Here is a 13,966-nt window from a genome sequence, read left to right as displayed (position 1 = left end):
CTTTGGGGTGATCCCAGGCTGGGTTATAGGGACAGCCAGGCCAAAGGCACCACGAGCAGAGCATGTCCACGAGGGCTCAGCCAGAGCAGCCTGTGAGCAAACAGCCCTTCCCAGCCACTAAGGAAGATTTAAGAGCGAATCACATCAGCCCAGTCAAATCCAATTGCTATTGATAATGTCCATGTGCAATTAGAGCCAATTAAGGGGAGACAGCAAATGACAAGTGTTTGGCCAGGAGCTGACGGGGGTCAATACACCAGCCCAATTTCCCAACAACTAAATGCAATTAAAGAGTATCACTCACCCGGCTTGCCCAGAAGGGCCAGCACATAAATGGGCACGGCCAGGCGCCGGGTGCTGTCCTGGCAGGATGCAGAGCTCCAGGAGCAAGTCCTGCTCCTGCCCCAGCCTCAAGCTGCGGGAGGTGGCATCCATGTACTTCACCATGGTGGCGGCGTTCCTGGTCATCCTGGTGGTGGCTCTGCAGGGCTCGGCGCCCCGCGAGAGTGATTTCCCCTACAAGGTGCCTCTGGATCCCCAGGGGCTGCTGGAGCTCTCTTGGAATGTCAGCTATCCCGAGCAAGCCGTGCATTTCCAGCTCCTCATCAGGGAGCTGCAGTTCGGGATCCTCTTCGGGATGTCGGACAGGGGCGAGTTTGAGAACGCCGACCTGGCTGTGCTCTGGAGCGATGGGCACAACTCCTACTTTGGGGTGAGTCACTTGTGTGCTTGCATGGAGGCTTTTGGGGTTCCCCCCCTGCGGGTGAACCTGGCTCGTGGTTTGGTAGAGTGGGGTACAGGGCATGGCACACGCTGGACCAGCCCCACTGCTCTGGGTCCAGCAGGTCTTGGGAGTTTCTACCCCAGAGGAACCCACAGATGAGGTGGTTTGACACAGGGATTAACCCAAAAGAGAAAAGAATGAACACAGCAGCACATCAGCAAGGCTGAGGGACCCCAGAGCTGGATGTGTCTGCTGTGTTTAGCTGCAAAGACACACACAGAGGGTGCATCAACACCCTGCTTCACTCAGCCACATTAAAAATTAACCACAGCTCCCATTAATGGCTCCGAGACAGGGCAAAAGTCACCAGGCAGAGAGGCTGCTCCTGCCAGTAGGAAGCACCCGGCTGAGTTGCATCCACAGGGATCAGTGGGATAACAGGGCAGCCTGGGATGCTGTCAGAAAGTAAAGGTGCAAATGTATTTGGGTGAGATGTAAATGGGAGTGGGGGGAAAACTCATTTCCAGTTGTGTTGCTTGCTATTGCTGCTGCTGCAAACTCCATCCTTCCTGCCACTGGCTGGCTGTTGGGTTCCTCTTTGGGTTGTTTTCCCACCCCTGGGCTCTCCAGCCCTATCCCCAGCCCACCACGTTGGCCTGATTGTGCCTGTGCCTGGCTGAAGAAAGCAATTCCCATTTTTCCCCGTGTGAGGCTTTCCAGTAAGTTAAATTTTACCTCTCTGCTTACTTCAAATTAGCCATAAAACACATTCCTTTGCAATCAGCCGCAATGTGATCCGCAGTGTAACGAAAGCATGAAAAGAGGGGTTTATTATCTGCGCTGTTTTCCTGCTAATTACCAGCCTTTCAGGGTCCGTGGTGGCCCGAATACTCCAGGATTTCACAGCACCCTGTTAAGAAAACATAAAGGATCATTTCTAATCTGCCTTCGTGTGCTCGCCCAAAGACAAACAGCCCTGAATGAAACACCCGGCAGCGCTCGGGTTTTCTCTTTCACTGAACAGCATCCTGCAAGGAGATCTCAATAAATCTTTCCAGCCCTGGTTTTCTCCCTCCCAGCAGCTTTTCTTCTGGATAAGCGTGTCAGCTGTTAAAAAGATCCAAATTCGCTCAGCCCCCCCATGTACTACGAGATTAACTTGCGCTCCATATTCCTACGAAAACAAATGTCATGCGAGCTCCACGGAGCTGATTTCCCTCTCCCCCTCTAAGGACAATATGTTCTGGAAATATGACTCTATAGTTCTGGCTGAAATGATGCCAAGTTGCTTTATCCTCTATCTTCTGGCTTTTCCTCTCAAGATAAGAGAACCAGTGCCACTTGTGTACGTACAGCCAGCTACTTCCTGGGTACCTTTTCTGAGTAAACAAGAGAGACCCACAGGAGAAACAAAAGATCAAAGAAACAACCCTGTTCAAATCCAAATTATCACAGGATTTTATGCTCCAAACCTTCAAATCCTGAGGCAGAGGAATAACCTACTGCTTTGCTTCTTGGGGTGGCTTTGTCACCATCCTCTACAATGAGTGGTGCTGGGCTGCCAGAACAATCTGCCCACAAAAAATTAAGGATTTTGCAGAGGGGCTGCAATTTCTAGGGCTGACATTACATCCCAGCAAGGGTCTGATCTTAAATTGTGGGAGGCTGGTTTATGCCAAGGGTTTTGGAGAGCCCATCACCCCCGTCCACAGGGTCCCCCCGAGACAAACACACCCAAAATGCAGCACAGACTGATGCAACACCTTCATGTGTCCTGGGGGGCTTTCCTCCCTCCCTTCCCGACCTTTCCCCCCTCACATCACACCTTGTAAAGGTCTTTCTGCAGACCCTGACTGCTGGGTCAGGTATTTCACAGGTCTGCCTGAGCACCAGGGATCCTGTGGCAGAGGCCATTCCAGCATGGATCTGCCCAGGGAATGCATGGAGCAACCAAAGCACAGGCTTCCTCCAGCTCTGGGATGCTGAGGGTGGACAGGAGGAGAACCTGTGGTACCTCTGGAGGTACCTCCTGGCTGAGCAGGCTGCTCTTTTCTCTCACAGGATGCCTGGAGCGATGCCAAGGGGCAGCTCCACATGGATTCCCAGCAGGACTACCAGCTCCTCGGGGCTCGCAGGGCTCCTGAGGGGCTCTACCTCCTCTTCAGAAGAGCCTTCAGCACCTGTGACCCCAAGGACTACCTGATAGAGGTATGGCATTGCCCTCACCCCGCCATGGCACCTCCCAGCCCCATCCCAGCCCTGGGGCACGGCTCCAAACCCATCCCGCAGGGTTGTGCCTGGCTGTGGGCACAGCATCAGGTGTTGGTGCTGTGTGAGGCAGAGAGGAAGTGAGCTGCAGATGTCAGCCCTGGGCCATGAGTAATGTTTGGCACCATCTATTCACAACCCGTCCGAAAGCTCTCTGAAGTGTAGCTTTTAGCTCGTTTGCATCACTGAACATGCGTTGGGTCTATATAAATCCCTCCTGCATCACTCTGCTCAGCAGTCTGGAGCCAGCTGTTGGGAGTGTTACGAAGAGGGGTTGATGTATCAACAGGAGGCAGAGAGGAGGGTTGTGACAGGAGCTGGGACAAAGGGACAGCAAACAGAGGTGCTGCTCCCTGCTCCTGCGTGGCTCAGTGACATCACCCTGGCTCTGCATCCACCTCTCCCCTGCAAGCTGGGATTTGGGGGAAACTTTCCCAGTGGGGGATGTCAAACAGCTCAGGGTCTCAGCCACAGGCCCTGGCTGCAGGCAGGAATCTGTGCGAGGCTCATCTCACATGAAAGCCTTTGTGGGCAGGATATTTTAGAGCCAATGTGGGCACAGAGTGTCCTCGAGTTTTTGCTGCTGGTGTTCAAAAGCTTGTCTTGTGGTGAGAAGTGTCTGCTGTCTGCCAAAACACTGAGAGCCCTGGAGGGAAAAATCTCTGTGTGCGAACCAGGAAAACACTCGCTGGTCTTTATTCTCTGATCCTTTAGGAAGAGATTATTCTCTTTTTCCTTTCTCTCTTATCTCCTGTCCAGAGCTCTCTGCGTTCTTGTTGGCAGTAGACATTTTCAGCAGAGCTTCTTGTGGAACTTTTCCCCTGAAAAGAACCTGGGAGAAAAGGGAGGATTTTCAGGGAGAAGTTTTGTTTCTGCCGTGGCTCCCCAGGCCATTGCTGGGCTGCAGGGTGGGATGAGCTGATGGGTTTGTCCCAGCCTGGAGCTCCTGAGGGGCTCTGAAGGAGCAGAGAGGATGTGTTACCCTTATGGGATTGATACTACCTGGGGAAAACTTTTCACACTTTCCCACCTGGTAGGGAACCCTCAGTGACCACATCAGCAGGAGAAATACCCTGGAATCCCCAGTTTTCCTGAGACAGCACAGCAAAGTGAGCTTCTGGGGCAGTCAGGGTGGGGACACAACACCCATTTCTGGGTTCATGTCCCCAGTGGTCCATGCAGCTCCTGAAAACCACCTGACATATTCTGCTCTCACTTCAGGATGGCACCGTGCACCTGATCTACGGGATCCTGGAGGAGCCAGTGCACTCCCTGCAAGCCATCAACATCTCTGCCCTCCACGGGGGGCTGCAGAGGGTGCAGCTGCTCAAGCCCAACGTCAGCATCCCTGAGCTGCCCAGCGACATGAAGACCATGGAGATAACGGCCCCAAATGTCGTCATTCCCAGCCAGGAGACGACCTACTGGTGTTACATGGCAGAGCTCCCAGCAGGCTTCCCCAAACACCACATTATCATGGTAAGAGGAGAAGGGGGCAGGGCAGTAATTGTGCTCACATCCTGCAAATGCCATGTCACGGGGAGGCTTTCAGACCCAGACAACTTTCCAAACAACATCTTCCAGGCCCACCCTAGCAGTCAGTAGCATCCTCATGTCTCCCAGAGTGTCTCAGCAGGAGTGGCCAGGAGGTCTCTTCCCAGCTGGCACATCCAGCAGGTTCCAGGGCAGGCTCAGAGCTGACTCCCTGCGGAAGGGACGGACCCACAGCAGGATTTTGGCACACAGAGAGCCATGAGGAGCATACAAACATGTGAAACAAAGGAGCAGGGCTGGTGAGAGCAGGGCAGAGTGAGCCAGGATGGGAACTGGCTCCTAAAAGATGAGGCAATGACTGAAAAAAAGAGAGTTACAGACATAAATGCAACTTGTGGGCATTACCCAGACGTGTTGCTTGGGCCACCTCCTGAAAGCAGAGGCAGAAACCTGCTGGTAACCCCGAGGAAAGGAGGAGCTGCTGGGAGAGCACCCAGCAGGTGTGGGGGTGGCTCAGGAGGTGACCTGGCACATCCAGAGTCAAACCCACGCCGCGGGGAGAAGGAAAACCTCCAGACACTGGAGCTGCAGCGAGCGCTCAGTGGTTTCGAGGGGAGAGACGGCGCTGCAAAGGAAGGCTCAGAAGGAGGATTTTCTCTCTAACAGATGGTGTGAAGTGAATCATCTGTGTGTGAGCACAAAGTGTGTAACTCCTGATACCTTCCTGCTGCTGCAGATCACTTCTACAGCTGGCACTTTTAGCCAGAGCTGTTCCTCAGGCTTGAGTCACTCTCTCTACCCCAAATTCCCCTCCCCGTGCCCCAAGGAGCTGTTGGATAGAAACAAAACCCCAAGAGCTGCAGGCAGAGCTACAACAACAACACTGTCAGGACTCTCTTAGGGAAAAGCAACATCCCCAGGGCCACCTCAGCCCTTCAAAACTGGTAAAGGACTCAATCATCACGAAACAGACCAAGATCTTCTGCTGATCCCCATCTGTTGCTGGGGAAAGGATGAGCTGGTTCTCTGTGGGTTCTGGTGGGCTCTGGGTTGGTCCCTAAGCCAGCCAAGAAACTAAATGTTTCCACAACTGACCTAATGCTCCTTGGGCACTAATAACATGTGGGTTCCCCTTTGGAGCACCCAGATGCCTAACTCTGGCACAACCTCTTCTTGGGAGCCAAAATATGAGCTGAAAGCTCTTGGCCCTTGGTGCCTCACGCCCAGAGCAACCTTCGCTCCCCATCCTGCGGCAGAAGCCGGTGCCAGGTCACAGACATTCCTGCCCTGGCTCTTCGCGGAGCCTGCAGGCCCCAGGGATGGGCTCTCAGAGTGTCCTCTCCTTCTGGGACCTGCTTTGCAGTACGAGCCAGTGGTCACGGCGGGCAACGAGGCTCTTGTCCACCACATGGAGGTTTTCCAGTGTGCGGCCGAGTTCGACAGCTTCCCCCACTACAACGGGCCCTGCGATTCCAAGATGAAGCCAGACCGGCTCAACTACTGCAGGCACGTGCTGGCAGCCTGGGCCATGGGGGCACAGGTGGGTGTGACAAGGGACACGTCCCCCTGGGTAACAACTGCCCTTCCCAATCCCATTGCCCTGCAGGGGCTGCCCTCACCCTGTTCTCTGCTGGGGTTTGGCTTCAGCCCCGTCTGACCTTCCCAGCCCCGTCTGACCTTCCCAGCCCCTCCCAGGTGTCTCTGATTTCCCAGCTCACCCCAGCCCTCCTCCTCATTGGTGCCATAAATCAGTGGGGTGGGACACTGGAACAGCTGCCCAGGGAATGGGCATGGCCCCAAGCCTGAGAGAGCTCAAGGAAGCTTTGGAAAATGCTCTCAGGCACTTGTGGGATTCCTGGGGCTGTCCTGTGCAGCCAGGAGTTGGACTTCAAGGATCCTTGTGGGTCCCTCGTAACTCAGGGTATTCTGTGCTTCTGTGACGGTACTCAGCTGTTGTGCCACTGCCTCTGGAACGAGAGGAGCTTTTGGAAGCAAGAGCAGCTCTCCAAGCACAACCAAGGGCCCAAGTCATGTCCCTCAGCCCATGGTGTGGGGCAGGATTATCCCCACACATTCCCTTGGGCTTTTCGGCCTTGTTCCCAGGAAACCACCCTGCTGCTTCCCTAACACCCTCCCTTCTGCTTCCAGGCTTTCTACTACCCTGAAGAAGCAGGTCTTGCCTTTGGTGGCCCAGGCTCCTCCAGATATTTACGCCTGGAGATCCATTACCACAATCCCCTGGTGTTCAAAGGTGAGGGGCTGGGTGGTGCTGCCCACTGCCTTCCCTGTTAGACCATGGCAGGAGAGCTGGGAGAATTACAGGGAAGGACTGACGCCTTCTGAGGAGCCCTCTGGCCTAAATCGTGGCCCTGTCTTCAACTTTGTGGAGAGCTGACGGTCCAGATCTGTCCCTGCAGGAAGAATACATTGAATTGCCACCTTTTCTGGTCTCAGCAAAGTCATCCTCACTGAAGGCTGACAAGTGCGTGCCCAGAGGTGGGGAAGGATGCTTGGGAAAGGAGCCTGCAGGCAGAAAACTGCCCCTGCAGAGTTCCTGCAGGGATGTGATCCAGGGTAACACCAGCATTGAGCTGGGCTGTCTCAGGGGTCCCCCCAGGTTCCACACAAGGTGGTGGGGCTGGCTCTGAGCTCAGAGCAAGAGTGACAGCGGTGCCAAGGCACCAGAGAGACCAGGCTGGCTGAGGAGGGGGGGATGTGGATGTTGTTTTCCTGTTCTCCCGCTTCGATAACATTGTCAGGAGACACATTGGAAAAAAAAGAAGGATTCCAAACAACCCAGTTTCTTCATTACCATAAAAACAAGCAGCTTCTTGACTACCCAAGTATATTTTTAGGAGGCCAGAGCATATGTACTGTGGATCAGTCATAGCATATTCGGCAACTCGAGAAGAAACACGGCTATAAATACGGAGTTCACGTCTTCCATCATTTAGCTGCTTTTTTCTGTTAACCAATAGTGTCTCCCCCGTTATTCTTATCCCTGGGTGGGCTCCAGCCTGGAGACAGGGAGTCCAGAGCTGGCCTGAACCCCTCCTGATCTACTGACCCTGCTCTTTCCCTTTGCCTGCATGGCCTTTTGGGATTTTGGGATGTGCCTGTTAAAGAAGCTGCAATGAGTCTCATCCCTGAGGGAGTTCTCCAAAGCACCCCATGCTCTGTCCTGCTGCTTTGGCCTCCCCAAAGGCACCCCTTACCTCACTCTCTTGGGACGATTCAGCCTCAGGTCAGTGCCCTCGCCAGGGAACCATCTGGGGCCACTCATGAAGACTCGCACGAAAATCTGTAGGATTTAAAACAATTTCAAGCAGATGAAGGACGCTGTGAGCGAGAGGCTCCCCACAGCAGCACAGCATTGTTTTTCACCTGTCTGTGTTTTTCACCTTTCACCTTGTCCCTGCAGTGACCTGTCCTTGTCCTCTGGTCCCCCAGGTCGCCGTGACTCCTCGGGGATCCGGCTGTACTACACGGCCACCCTGCGTCCCTACGACGCCGGAATCATGGAGCTGGGCTTGGTGTACACGCCAGTGATGGCCATTCCCCCTGGAGAGGATAACTTCATCCTCACAGGGTACTGCACTGATAAATGCACCCAGCTGGTGAGTGCCATCCCCTCCAACCCAGCTGCACCTCAGAGCAGAAAGGTTGCCCATGGTTTTTCCCAAGTCCCAGGCAGCACTAATCTCCGGGCTCCCAATTCCAAGTTTTAAACTCACCGTGAGGTAGTGCTGAAAAGAAAAATCTGCTGTGTACAATAAACACAGAGCAGCTGGTTGGGATGCGCTGAATCCCCCTGGAAGCAGCTCTCCTGGGGAGCCATCTGCTCCAGCTCCCTGGGGTACCATTCCCATAAAACTCACTGCTGAGCTGGCCGTGTCCCAGTGGTGCTTTCCCTCCCAGGGATGGCAAAATTGGCTCCTGCTTCCAGGGAGCTTGCCAAGGACTCTCTTGAAGATGGTTCCAAAGGGCCCACCTTGCTCTCTCAGGGAAGTTTTGGTGTGTGTTTTTGTAGGGCCTACCCACAAGGAATCATTTGTGCCACCACTAACGAGGGCAGGGAAGGAATCAGGATCTGGCTCAGCTGCTCCTGCTGCCCTGGAGCATTGGTTTGGCAGCAATGAGGGTCTGTCCCATGGCAAGGAGCTCACTGAGATGCTTTTCCAGGGGTACAGTGATCCCCTAAACCCCGTGTGAGAGCCAGAACAGGGACAGCGAGTTCCCAGCACACAGCAAGGGGATGTGAGGGAGGGGAGAAGGACAGGGCTGGGCACGGGGGCTTGAGCTGTCCTTCCTTCCCCCAGGCTCTGCCCGCTGCTGGCATCCGCATCTTCGCCTCCCAGCTCCACACGCACCTGGCAGGGAGGAAAGTGGTGACGGTGCTGTCCCGGAACGGGAGGGAGCGGCAGGTTGTGAACGCTGACAGGCACTACAGCCCTCACTTCCAGGTACAGGGGGCTGCAGGGGAACTGGGGGCCTGGCTGGATGCCACAGCATTGCTCTGATGTGTCCCCGTCCCTCCCCTCCCAGGAGATCCGCATGCTGAAGGAGGTGGTCGCAGTTTTCCCGGTGAGTTGCTCCAAAAACCGTTCTCAAACAGCACATCCTGATCCCATGGCCCTGAGTCCCCTGCCTCCTTCCATCACCCTATCCCATCTGGGGACTCCCAGGAGGGCTGCAGGAGTGAGGGTCCCTGGGTCATATCTGCCATCTCCACGCAGATTCTTTGGGGACACCGGGCCCCCTCTCATATGGCACAGAATTGCTGTGTGGGCAGCCAGGACCTAAATTAAGCTCCTAATTCAGCTGGGCTTCGTCTGGCAGAGGGAGGCTCCTCAGGGGGTGAGGCTGAACCATGGTGGTGCCCCTTCTCCTTGCTTGATGGAAGGAGAGGAAGAGATTCAGCATCAGAGTGGGAGTGGGTGGGAAAACAGGGATGGTGCCCCAGGGCTCTTCAGATGGGGAAGGACCTGGCTGCAAAGCTGAAGGCACCTCCTGGAGCTGCCGTGCCCCACGAGGCTGCTCAAAACACTCAGCACCCACTGGAACCATGCCCAGGGCTGTGCCCTGGGGTGTCCCCGTGGTCCCCAGCAGCGACTGTGGCAGGGAGGCTGTTGTGCCATCAAGTCAGCTCCAGATCTGGCACTTCAAACTGTTGCTAAGTGCAATTTTTAAGGTGTTTCCAACCCTGCAGAAATTCTTAAAAAGCGAGGAAAGCAGGAAACACCATCCCTGGGATGCAGCCCTGGGGAATCTCCACACGGGATACAGGTTTACCAAGGGCTCCTGTGGGGCTGCAGGCAGTGCTGGTGGGCAAACAGGCTCCTGATATAGGGAGCAGAGATTTCTATGTGGCACACTCCCCAGTCCCTAAATTTTCCTGTGTTTGAACCCCCCAGGGCGACGAACTCATCACCACGTGCACGTACAACACCGAGGACCGGAGCAGAGCCACCGTGGTGAGTGCAGAGGCAGCTCCCCTGCCTTTGTGGGGCACCCCAGGGTGGGCACCTGCATGAAGCCAGGCTGAAACACAGCCAGAAGCAAAGGGAGGGTGGGAAGAAGGGAACTCACAAGGCTCTGCTGCCTGCAGCGGGGATGTGAAGGTGCTAATTGTGAAGTAGCACGTGTCACTCTAATTCCCATCACAAACTGTTCCACCAGGGATTAATTGTAATTAAAGAGAAGTGGCATTTTTTGACAGTGCATGTTATTTCCTTACATAGGCAGTGAAAAAAAAAAAATAAAAGAGCCTGTCAGAGGTACCATCAACAGGGACAAGGCTAAATATAGCAGAGGGATTATAGGAAATCTGCATTTTAATGTAAACCACACGGTCTAGCCTGGAAGTCTGTCCTTGCACAGAGGGCAGACAAGCAGAGAGCTGCCCGTGCCATGCACCTGAAGGGGTCTCTATCTCTATCATCTCTATCTCTCTAGATATCCAGATACCAAGATATAGATAACAGATAGAGATTGTAGATGTAGATCCGTGTGAGTGTGCACACAGGGGTGTGAGCTCTGTGCCCTGCTGCCCTCCCTGCCCCTGTGCAACCCCAGCCAGAGCCCACTTCCATCACCTTCCTGCCTGTGCCACAGGGAGGGTTTGGCATCCTGGAAGAGATGTGTGTGAACTACGTGCACTACTACCCCCAGACCCAGCTGGAGCTGTGCAAAAGCGCCGTGGATCCGGGCTACCTGCACCGATACTTCAACCTTGTGAACAGGTAAAGAGCCCCTGCAGAGTGGGGCTGGGGGGACAGGGAGCACTGGTAAAAAAGCCAAACCCAGGGTTTTGAGGATGTCTGTGTAGTGAGAGCCACCAGGAAGGGAGAGCAATCCCGGGGAGGGGCTTCTCAGCAAGAGTCAGTGTGTGACCAAGTGCGTAAATGCAAAATATTCCTTATAACCCAAGGCAGACACCAAGGATCCACGCCACAGGAGGAGGCTGCAGCCCATCCACCCATGAGGAGAGGGGAGATGCTGACCTTGCACAGAGTGTCCTACCCATGGGCTGGTCCCAAATCCTGCCCTGCAGGTGCTGGCTGCTCCAGGCTCTCCCTGTGCCCAGCGCCGACCTCAGAGCCATTCCAGGTCACTGCTCAGGCAGGGAGGAATTAGTCACATCCAGCGCTGCAAGGGGACAGCACTGCTGGGTTTCAGCGTGGCCTTTCTCCCGCCCAGGTTTAACGATGAGGAGATCTGCATGTGCCCACAGGTCTCTGTCCCACAGCAGTTTTACTCCATCCCCTGGAACACGTTCAACAGGGATGTGCTGAAATCCCTCTACGGCTTTGCTCCCATCTCCATGCACTGCAACAAATCCTCCGCCGTCCGGTTCCCGGTAGGTACAGCCTGACTCCCAAAGCTTCCCGACAAAATTCCCAGGTGTAGGGTCAGGTCTGCGGTGCTCAGGACACATCCAAAGCCAGCAGGCTCAGGGCAGGGGGCTGGAGCTGCCAGGAAATTGCTGGCATCAGCAGGACACGGAGCCCAGCCCAGCCCTGTGCTCAGACAATATATCTGGAGCCCACCGTGGATGCTTCCAGCCAGATCCAATTAGGAGATGCATTTGCATAAAGTGATTTGGAGGCTGCTTTTGCTGAGTGTTAAAGTAGGGCCAGATCCAAGGAGAAACGTGAGGTGGTTTTTAGGATTTTGGCAAATCACCCCAGGTCCCAGTAGAGCGAGCTCGTTATGCACAGCATCTGTGCGGCCTCTGAACGTGGTGATCCAGCAAAAGGGGAAGGATAAAGGATGGAGAGGTCTTTAAAATAAAACCAGGCCCAGTGACAAGGGCATGATGATGATGGTGAGGAAGATTTAAAACCACTGCTGGCATCAGCTTCCAATGCCATTTATCAGTGTAATAAATTTGGATGATACCTTGTTCCTGGATCCAGTGCTGTCCACTGCAGCACAGGAGGATGCTGAGCTGGATTGAAGGGATGACCATCAGCTTTCTGCCACAGTAAATTCCCTTTAGCAAAGTTTCACTCTGGAGTGGGCAGAAACCTTTCCAGTTTTCTGGAACTGGAGATCTGGCATCTCTCAGCCATGCAGAGCTTTGCTGCAGGGACAGAAGCGGTGCAGAAGTTTTGTGCAGCAGCAGAATTATGAGTCAAACCTCTTAATTTATGACCCAGACAACTCCCTTGATTTTAGAGAGGTCTGGGGAGCTGTCAGGAAGGGACTCGAGCAGAGCAGAGCTGATGCTGGCACAAAGTGGGTCACGAGCATCGCAGCGAGGGTGAAGAAGCCTCCGCTCCGCTGGTGTTTCAGAGCGAGCCCAACTTGGAGACATCTCATTTATTCCATACTGTTTCTGCCAAGAGAAAAGCACCAGCTTCTAATTAAGCTCAGGTTTTTGCAGTTCAGTGATCCCAAATCTGATGATTTCTGGAAGGAACTGAGTGCTGTTAATTATCGAGCCAAATCTCAAGGTAACACTTGTGAGCGGCAGCGGGGACGGTGCCGTCCCCAAGTCCCCAGCAGCCGCAAGGGCTCGCAGTAAACTCTCTCTGTTCAGATTTCCACTCGAAAGCACCGAAAACAACAACTATCAAGACACTCCACATGTCTTTGATCTCTCCAAAAAGCAGGCTCTGGGTTCGGGATGTATCAGCAGGGCAGACGCCGCAGCAGATGGGCTCGGGGCTGGAGCCGAGCCCTGGAGCAGGAGCACCCTAAAGATGCTTAACTGCTCCCCTAAGCCATAAGGGCACAGGAAAGGAGTTGTTTCTCCAGCTGGTGCTCCCCTGCAATGCTGTCCCCTCGCTGGTCACTCCCCATGAGCTTTGGAAAGGTCCCTCCATCCCACTCCATCTTTCCCCAGGGTTTTCCCGCTGCTGGTGCAGGCTCTGGCCCGTTTCGCTTGACATACCAGGAGAAATTTCAGCTGAAAACATAAATTCCACTTTCATCTCGCTGATGACTCACGGCTCTACCTCTCCTCTCCAGACCTCCCTCCTCCTGCTCACGCTGCGCCTCAGCCTCTCGCTGACATTTCCGCATGAACACGCAGCTGGCAGCCGAACCGGAGCATCACCGCCCCGCAGCTGAGCCCCCCGTGCCCTCCCAGCTCCTGCCCACGTCTCCACCGGCCACCAGGCCAGGCCAACATCACATCCGAGTTAGATCCTGCTCAGCAGGCTCAGCCCTGGGCACTGCCTGCACCTGGCAGGTTGCTCTTTGCAGGGAGCATCCCCAAAGACAAGGTGCCTCCACGGATGCACAGAGCTGGGGGGATTTGTCCTGGCTGTGGCCACCACGAGCCCTGATGGCTGTGACAGCCCTTCCCCAGCTCTGCTCCATGGCTCCTCAGCCAGGCTGCTGCATCATTCCTGCTCCACGGGCATATCCATGCTGGAAATTCCAGCCAATATCTGGTAGGAAGCATTTTCCAGAGCATGGTGGGCCTGTGGGACTCCCTGGTTTGAGCTGTCTCCACCTGATTTGGCAGGTAACAATTTTTGGGGTGGAAACACCCCAGCTGGAATGGGTTTGTGGAACGTGGAGCACCTCAGACGTCTGCGCCGCTAAGGGGGTGTGTAGGTGCTTCTGCACTAGGAATAATTAGTGATGCCTCTTGAGAAAACACCCAGATTTGGGCTAAAACCACCTCAAACATTAAAGCTCACGTCATTTCTCCGAGCAGGCAGAAACACCGAGCCTCCAAGCACCTGCAGGCCCGCCGTGGTCTCACAGCGCTGCTCTCTCTTGCAGGGCGAGTGGGAGAAGCAGCCGCTCCCCAGCATCACCGAGCGGCTGCCGGAGCCCGTCCCTCACTGCCCGCCCGCCCCGGGGCCTCAGCCTGCTGCCCCCGTGCCCCTGAAGCTGGGCCAGCTCCGGAGGGTCTGACACAGTGCTGCCAGCAGGACGGGAAGCGCCTCCAGGCAGGAGCATCCATGGGGAACATCCCGTTGAGCTGCCCACGCCGCGATGCCAGCCGGTGTCCTGGCCCTG

The 13,966-nt window shown here is 55.0% G+C and overlaps 1 protein-coding gene across 1 annotated transcript; it reads left to right on the top strand.

Moving 5' to 3' along the window:
* Window positions 1–280: 280 nt before the first annotated feature.
* DBH (dopamine beta-hydroxylase) lies at window positions 281–12,691 on the top strand (the record flags this gene model as incomplete). The annotated part of the gene is given in 13 exon segments (XM_082295415.1): window positions 281–712; window positions 2,786–2,932; window positions 4,214–4,471; window positions 5,850–6,026; window positions 6,635–6,737; window positions 7,937–8,103; window positions 8,806–8,949; window positions 9,032–9,070; window positions 9,901–9,960; window positions 10,601–10,728; window positions 11,186–11,345; window positions 12,375–12,489; window positions 12,492–12,691. Coding segments are annotated over 13 exon segments (2,130 nt in total).
* Window positions 12,692–13,966: the final 1,275 nt, after the last annotated feature.

Source organism: Coloeus monedula (genome assembly GCF_965178545.1).
Source record: "Coloeus monedula genome assembly, chromosome: 21".
Classification (NCBI taxonomy): domain Eukaryota; kingdom Metazoa; phylum Chordata; class Aves; order Passeriformes; family Corvidae; genus Coloeus; species Coloeus monedula.
The sequence above is the reverse complement of the archived record's forward strand: the minus strand, read 5'-3'. Positions and strand labels throughout refer to the sequence as shown.